This window comes from Amia ocellicauda, chromosome 21 (assembly GCF_036373705.1).
Source record: "Amia ocellicauda isolate fAmiCal2 chromosome 21, fAmiCal2.hap1, whole genome shotgun sequence".
In the NCBI taxonomy this organism is placed as follows: domain Eukaryota; kingdom Metazoa; phylum Chordata; class Actinopteri; order Amiiformes; family Amiidae; genus Amia; species Amia ocellicauda.
The window spans coordinates 9596266-9604992 of record NC_089870.1 but is presented as its reverse complement, the minus strand read 5'-3'; the positions used below and the strand labels follow the sequence as shown (position 1 = coordinate 9604992).

At 44.5% G+C, this 8727-nt stretch overlaps 1 protein-coding gene across 1 annotated transcript; it reads right to left on the bottom strand.

The window, feature by feature from the left end:
- Positions 1–4882: 4882 nt before the first annotated feature.
- LOC136717129 (spermatogenesis-associated protein 46-like) lies at positions 4883–6928 on the bottom strand. The gene is made up of 3 exons (XM_066694611.1): positions 6754–6928; positions 6084–6190; positions 4883–5805 (listed from the first exon to the last, which is right to left on the bottom strand). Coding segments are annotated over exons 2-3 (720 nt in total). The 5' UTR covers positions 6085–6190; positions 6754–6928; the 3' UTR covers positions 4883–5086.
- Between the last annotated feature and the right edge of the window lie 1799 nt (positions 6929–8727).

The window sequence follows — 8727 nt, the reverse complement described above, 5'->3', positions numbered from 1 at the left end:
AGACAGATGTTCTGTCCCTCCCACAGTGCCTGTTTCACTGCACAGACGACACGCCACCAGCACCTCAGGGTTGAAGATGTAATTCCCCTGGCTGGACCATAAAGGATCTGCTGGGCCGTCGCCCGCACAGGAACGGCAAACCTGCGGAGGAACGGAGAAAACAGGAGCCAGACCCTGCAGGCGGAGGGGCAATCCCTAAAGATATGAGCCTCCGTCTCCTTTCCCAGGCAACCCTTGTAGGGGCAGATGTCAAAAGGGGCCAGGCCCCTTCTGTGTATGAACACTCGGGTGGGGAGACACCGACTCACAACCATCCAGGAGACATCTTCCTGCGTGTTTGTGAGGTAAACGTGCGTAGCGTTAGCCCAGATAAACCGGCAGGTTTCGGGAGGGAAATCTTCTATCCGGCTGGTCTCCTGGGTAGATCTCATCTGGCTACAGATGGTCTTATAATCCCAGGAGGCCAGCATGACTTTATGGAGGCCTACTTCGAGCGCAAATGCTCGGAGAGCCCTGTAGAACGGCGGGGGATCCCACGATTTATAAATGAAACATTTAAGCTTAACATACACCCAAGGCAATTATGAGTCTTTTATGAAGCGGTTAAGGCTCTGGACTCTGGGGCAGAGGGCCGGGGGTTCAGTCTCTCTGCTGCTGTACCCTTGAGCGAGGTACCTAGATTGCTGCAGTAAAAACTCTGTAGCTGTATAAATGTGTAACTATGTAAAAATAATGTAGTATATTGTAACAATTGTAAGCCACCTTGGATAAAGGCATCTGCTAACAAATAAAATATGAATATGTATATATGAAATATTTCCCGAAATATTCTGTTCTCTATTGCCCCCTAGTGTTAATTGAAATGACTATAATAAGACTAGGTGCTTGGAAAGATTGGGTTATTGTTTAAATCTTGATTTGCAGACCCTGTACAAGCTGTGATTGTATGAGTTCATCAATGTTAATGTGCTATTTTCCAAATAGTGTTACTTATTGTCATGTCCAAACCACCTAATTAATTTGTGAAATCTATGAAAAACAAGACATATACACACAACTGCAGCAGACAAGTCTGTGTAAACCATAACTGTGCACTTCAAAATACAGGTGAAATTGTTATAAAGATTAAATTGGGGAAAAAACATTTACAGCTGCTGGTAGAATAAACAATACAACCGTACAATAAATGTTGATTTAGTATTTGTTTTATTTCTTTTTCCCAGTGTTATGTCCTGTCTGAATCTATTCCAGTGTTTTCGTTAACCTTTTCTTTTTTTGTTCATTGCACAACATTGCCTAACTTCAGAGGATCTGAAATAAATAAAATGTAGGCCTACAGAAAATCTGATTTTGAAAATGTCTGTACACTCCTTACGTGAGAATTTCATGAAAGAACAGCATCTAGTGGAGTGCAGTCTGTAAGAGAGATGTGTGAGACAAACAGCTGGCTAGTGTGTTCTCCTTTTAATCAGAAAATTGAGTCGCTTGGTAACAAACAGGATTCTGTGACTGTAACACAATGAAAATGCTTGGCTGTGTGATTGAAACACAGAGTCCAGAAACTGGGCCGAAATGGGGAAAATACACACTGGGGGGGGGTGTTGAGCTGGTTGCAACTCAAAGGTTTAACCAGATGACTGATTAGAGTGATAGCAAGTGTTTTGGCCTATGTGTAACACACTGTAGGTACAGCCTGCTAGTGGAATAAAAACAATATAAGGAGTGGCGTGTCACACGTTTATTAAACAGGTGTTTATGAAGCCCCACCTGTGAGCGCCACACATTATCGTCTAAAACGCGGGAATGGCAGACGGGTGGACAAGGCTAGAAGAATATGTTTGTTTTTGTTTTTTTTTAGTTTTGTTTTTATTCATTCAGCAGTTGTTCAGGTTGTAAATACTTTCTTATTTTTTTATTTTTAATCCAGCTAGTTCAGTCTTTCTGTTGATCGCTGCAGAGAAGTTTTAGGCAGTTCCCACTGTGCGCACAGAGACGGGCAGAAAAGCGTTTGGGGTTGCTGCTCCGACTGCAGGGAATGGTCTTCAATCTGACCTAAAACTGCAGGAGCTTGTAGCACTGGGTGTGTATAAACCTAAATAGCTGTATTTATTTGGTCATGTATTGGTGCTGGATGGTATGGTGTCTGTATTTTAATTTCCCTATGTTGTGTTGTGTGTTTTAAATTAGTTTGTGTTTGCTGATGTCTGTCTTGCCCAGGACACTCCTGTAAAAGAGATTTTTAATCTCAGCGAGTTCTTTTCCTGGTTAAATACAGTGAGGGGAAAAAAGTATTTGATCCCCCGCTGATTTTGTACGTTTGCCTACTGACAAAGAAATGATCAGTCTATAATTTTAATGGTAGGTGTATTTTAACAGTGAGAGACAGAATAACAACAAAAAAATCCAGAAAAAAGCACATTTCAAAAAAGTTATGAATTGATTTGCATGTTAATGAGGGAAATAAGTATTTCACCCCTTCGACTTAGTACTTGGTGGCAAAACCCTTGTTGGCAATCACAGAGGTCAGACGTTTCTTGTAGTTGGCCACCAGGTTTGCACACATCTCAGGAGGGATTTTGTCCCACTCCTCTTTGCAGATCCTCTCCAAGTCATTAAGGTTTAGAAGCGGACGTTTGGCAACTCGAACCTTCAGCTCCCTCCACAGATTTTCTATGGGATTAAGGTCTGGAGACTGGCTAGGCCACTCCAGGACCTTAATGTGCTTCTTCTTGAGCCACTCCTTTATTGCCTTGGCTGTGTATTTTGAGTCATCGTCATGCTGGAATACCCATCCACGACCCATTTTCAATGCCCTGGCTGAGGGAAGGAGGTTCTCACCCAAGATTTGATGGTACATGGCCCCGTCCATCGTCCCTTTGATGCGGTGCAGTTGTCCTGTCCACTTAGCAGAAAAACACCCCCAATGCATAATGTTTCCACCTCCATGTTTGACGGTGGGGATAGTGTTCTTGGGGTCATTCCTCCTCCTCCAAACACGGCGAGTTGAGTTGATGCCAAAGAGCTCGATTTTGGTCTCATCTGACCACAACACTTTCACCCAGTTCTCCTCTGAATCATTCAGATGTTCATTGGCAAACTTCAGACGGGCCTGTACATGTGCTTTCTTGAGCAGGGGGACCTTACGGGCGCTGTAGGATTTCAGTCCTTCACGGCGTAGTGTGTTACCAATTGTTTTCTTGGTGACTATGGTCCCAGCTGCCTTGAGATCATTAACAAGATCCTCCCGTGTAGTTTTGGTCTGATTCCTCACCGTTCTCCTGATCACTGAAACTCCAATAGGTGAGATCTTGCATGGAGCCAAGGCTGAGGGAGACTGACAGTTATTTTGTGTTTCTTCCATTTGCGAATAATCGCACCAACTGTTGTCACCTTCTCACCAAGTTGCTTGGCGATGGTCTTGTAGCCCATTCCAGCCTTGTTTAGGTCTACAATCTTGTCCCTGACATCCTTGGACAGTTCTTTGGTCTTGGCCATGGTGGAGAGTTTGGAATCTGATTGATTGATTGCTTCTGTGGACAGGTGTCTTGTATACAGGTAACGAGCTGAGATTAGGAGCACTCTCTTAAAGGGACTGCTCCTAATCTCAGCTCGTTACCTGTATAAAAGACACCTGTCCACAGAAACAATCAATCAATCAGATTCCAAACTCTCCACCATGGCCAAGACCAAAGAACTGTCCAAGGATGTCAGGGACAAGATTGTAGACCTAAACAAGGCTGGAATGGGCTACAAGACCATCGCCAAGCAACTTGGTGAGAAGGTGACAACAGTTGGTGCGATTATTCGCAAATGGAAGAAACACAAAATAACTGTCAGTCTCCCTCGGCCTGGGCTCCATGCAAGATCTCACCTCGTGGAGTTTCAATGATCATGAGAACGGTGAGGAATCAGCCCAGAACTACACGGGAGGATCTTGTTAATGATCTCAAGGCAGCTGGGACCATAGTCACCAAGAAAACAATTGGTAACACACTACGCCGTGAAGGACTGAAATCCTGCAGCACCCGCAAGGTCCCCCTGCTCAAGAAAGCACATGTACAGGCCCGTTTGAAGTTTGCCAATGAACATCTGAATGATTCAGAGGAGAACTGGGTGAAAGTGTTGTGGTCAGATGAGACCAAAATCGAGCTCTTTGGCATCAACTCAACTCACCGTGTTTGGAGGAGGAGGAATGACCCCAAGAACACCATCCCCACCGTCAAACATGGAGGTGGAAACATTATGCATTGGGGGTGTTTTTCTGCTAAGGGGACAGGACAACTGCACCGCATCAAAGGGACGATGGACGGGGCCATGTACCGTCAAATCTTGGGTGAGAACCTCCTTCCCTCAGCCAGGGCATTGAAAACGGGTCGTGGATGGGTATTCCAGCATGACGATGACTCAAAATACACAGCCAAGGCAACAAAGGAGTGGCTCAAGAAGCAGCACATTAAGGTCCTGGAGTCTCCAGACCTTAATCCCATAGAAAATCTGTGGAGGGAGCTGAAGGTTCGAGTTGCCAAACGTCAGCCTCGAAACCTTAATGACTTGGAGAGGATCTGCAAAGAGGAGTGGGACAAAATCCCTCCTGAGATGTGTGCAAACCTGGTGGCCAACTACAAGAAACGTCTGACCTCTGTGATTGCCAACAAGGGTTTTGCCACCAAGTACTAAGTCGAAGGGGTGAAATACTTATTTCCCTCATTAACATGCAAATCAATTCATAACTTTTTTGAAATGTGCTTTTTTCTGGATTTTTTTGTTGTTATTCTGTCTCTCACTGTTAAAATACACCTACCATTAAAATTATAGACTGATCATTTCTTTGTCAGTGGGCAAACGTACAAAATCAGCAGGGGATCAAATACTTTTTTCCCCTCAATGTAGCTGTATTTATTTAGTCATTTATTGGTGCTGGATGGTATGGTATGGTCTGTATTTTAATTTCCCTATGTTGTGTTGTGTGTTTTAAATTAGGTTGTGTCTGCTGATGCCTGTCTTGCCCAGGACACTCCTGTAAAAGAGATTTAAAATCTCAGGGAGTTCTTTTCCTGGTTAAACAAAGGTTAAAAAAAAAAGATGGTTAATTGCCTGACGCTGTGAGGTAATTGAAAAGTCTTGACAATGAACCTTGAAAGCGCTGCAAAAGCCTTGTCAAAGCACCTCGAAAGCGCTTGAAAAGGGCTTGAAGTCGGCTTGTAAAACGCTGGAAGCGCCCTGTCTGCTGCTGGCCTGTGCTCTGGTGGATTGACAGCAGTGTGCGATAGAAAACACCGCAGCTGTAGCCGTCTATACTACCCAGGTATATATGGACCTGCAGTGAGCCTATACTGTTGTAGTACCGCAGGCAGCCGGCACACTTGTACCGGCGCACATTGCCCACCCTCTCTCTGATTGAGACGGCCTTCACAAAGGCAGGGTCCATGTAAGCACTGTTCCTAATAACCAGCTCTCCACTGCTGACCGAGGAGCCGGCATCGCCGAGCCCTCTCTCATCCTGGCAGACGGCCGGGAGCTCTGCAGGGCCGTAGCGTCGGCTCTCCTGCTCGGCTCTGACCTCTGTGCACTCAAACACATCTATGGGTGAACAAGTGAGCGCGTCTTCCTCCTTCCCAATGGGCTCCTCAGGCCCTCCTCCGCTCTGTATCTGCTCCCCAGACACCTGTGGGTCCAAGTCAGAGGGGCTGCTGGGTGGCAGGGTGCTGGACTCAGAGAGCCCAGCAGAGTCACACCTGTCAAACCAAGCCAGGATCTTTCTCTGCACGCAGACTCCTGAACCCTGGTCCAATGAATCTTGAGTCACTGCAATAGAGAGAAACAGACACTTTAGAGGCTCTCTGTTTTAGGGAAAAGTTAATACAGGCATGTCATTGTCTAGGTACCCTTTTCAATTACATTTCAGTGGATTCCCCAATACAAATCAAAGTTTATATACTACCAATTGATGTTTTTGGTTTTAACACATTGATCTTTAAATCAGTTTTTTTTTCTTCATGTAACTTCATTATAAAATATCAGATCAGCAATTGGAATTAACATTTGGAAATTCTTTTAAATTAAACCATCAAAAAGGAACTTACTTGTGGTATTGATGGGGTATTTGGCAGCTGGAGTGCAGACGGGTTTCAGTGTCGCCAGGAGCACTATTAATCCGTGTCCAACTCTGCAAGGTCTTCGATGCAAATGGCTAGGCTCAATAATACAAATGAGAAAGTTAGGAAGGGATTTCCATAGACATCAGAATTGAATCTTCACATTTTAAATCTTTGGCTGCTGACATCAAAGAGGCCTAGTGACATCATAGAATCGCCACATTTTGAGAGTTTTCATGTAAGCTGGTCTGGAGAATGGCCCTTTTTCCTTCCTTCAGTTCAACAGCCATGCAGTAGTAGCAGCTCATGGCCCCACACGATGTGTGGGCATAAAATAACACCAGCTAATGCGACTTCAGTGTTTTTAAATTTGAAACAATCCTACTCCATACACATGCTGCAATTTACCTGCACACTACTGTTAGTTACTATACTATACACAACAAGCAATGCACTAATAATAGCAACATCATACAACAACCATGACACATTACTGTGGGTATTACTCCAATGCAAAAATCCTGTAGAGGACGATTATGATTTAAAACAAACAAAAAAATCACTTTGCCAACAAGCTTTCTCATAACAGCACCATTGCATTATCAGACTGTTTGGTGTATATTATTATTCGATTACCCTACATAACTGCAATGTTTACCTTGTTACAACCAGATAATGTTCCCGGGCGGAACAAATTCAAGTGTGCTAGGCCTGCTGTCGCTTCTCTGTCGCAAAATTCAGTCTTCGTTAAAGAGCAAAATCGAGTCGCTGTCTCTCGCTGTGCAGTCTGCGCTTTGTGACGCCGCGCGCTCTCTTAGTACGGTGTCCGAGGTTCCAAAGCACTGGGCCGTGACGCCGTTGCTAGGCGATTAATTGATGCAGTACTTGTGACGTAGCGCTACAATGCATTTCAATGCATGTCACTGTCTATATCCGCTTCATAGAGCCGAGTATAAAGGGGCATTTGCGAACCATTGCGCATGCGCAAATCATTAAACAAGCGGTACTGTACACATAAGGACAACCCCAGCAGCCCATGCAGTTATAAACGGAACAGCAATAAACCATATGAATCAACAAGTGTAGAAAATAACCAAGTGACTGACTATAGGCCTAGCATGTATTTAATCACGTATTGAAAAATGTGCGTTGATTTTGATAGTTTTCATCACCAGCGGCCAGTCCCGTCCCCCCATCCCAAGAAAGACCCTACAATGTTAAAAATGCAACCCTTGTTAACAGACTCAGGGAGTTGCCAGTTAGTCTACACTAAGCATGGCCCTCACACTTGCGGCTCAGACCGTGTCTCCGCGTCAGCAGGTGTCCAGCGCGTCTCTGGCGGATCCATGTTCAGACGCATCTGAAGCCGCGGGCTGGAGTAGCTGGATCAGCGGGCGCATGTGGCTCCGCGGCGGACTGCACTGCTCACTTGATCGGGCTCCGCCGCCGGCCCGCTTCCTGTCGCGGAGTCTGTGATCGGGCGACAGACAGTAAACCAGCCTTGAGACCAGTAGAGCCCAAGACACAGACATCTGAAATGGGTAATATATTGATTAGACTCCCATTGAACCATGCCGCTAGACCAACACTTGTCCTCACGTATTGTTTAATTATTAGAAAGCATCGCCTGCAAAGAGTACTTTCAAAGGCACTATATAAGTGTACATTGCTCGAGCAGCGATCTCATAAGGCGATGACAGTCAGAGAAGAATGGCATTAAATTTTAATTTATGAAATTTAAAAAAGGAGGATGTATTACTTCAGTCGTGGGGAATTAGAGATACAATCACCTGTCTCATCACAAAGTTCAAGTCTCGGCTCAGGGCCTGTCTGTGGGGAGTTTGCATGTTCTCCCGTGTCAGCGCGGGTTTTCTCCGGGCACTCCGGTTTCCTCCCACCGTCCAAAGACATGCAAGTTAGGTTCATTGGCCTCGCTAAATTGCCGTGTGTGTGTGTGTGTGTGTGTGTGTGTGTGTGTGTGTGTGTGTGTGTGTGTGTGTGTTGCGATGGCCTGGCATCCCGTCCTGGGTGTATTCCTGCTCGGCTCCGGCTTCCCCACGACCCTCACCAGGATAAGCGGTTTTGAAGATGGATAGATGGATGGATGGGTGGGTGGATATTTGATGAAATACTGTGAATAAGGTACTAAATATTACTCTATCAAAAGGGTTGAGATCAATCCGTTTTTAAACTGTTCTGTTCATATGCTGAACTTGACACCTTTGTAAATACGTTTGAAATGGTGTTAGTGCTGTTATTGTATCTGCACACACGTGTACGACTCAGGAAATCTTTCACCCTAAAATGAACCAAATATATTTAATTTATGGATGTACTGTTTACTTGCTTTGCGGATTACTGAAATGTGTGGCATTTCTGTTATTAAATATATTTATGAATATTGTATGGAGCTCATTTGTATTGGGCTTTTTACTGTACATTTTAGTCTGCAGAGAGAAGTGACCAGATCATCTGAAATACATGTGGTATATTTTATGGCTATGGTTCTTGTCCAATAATGATGATGCATTACAGTGTCTGTGTGAGTTACTGTGGATTTTTTATGAGGTGTATTTTCATATTACAGTATTTGTATTACATGATTTGCTTTTTAGTATGTACTAATAAAATG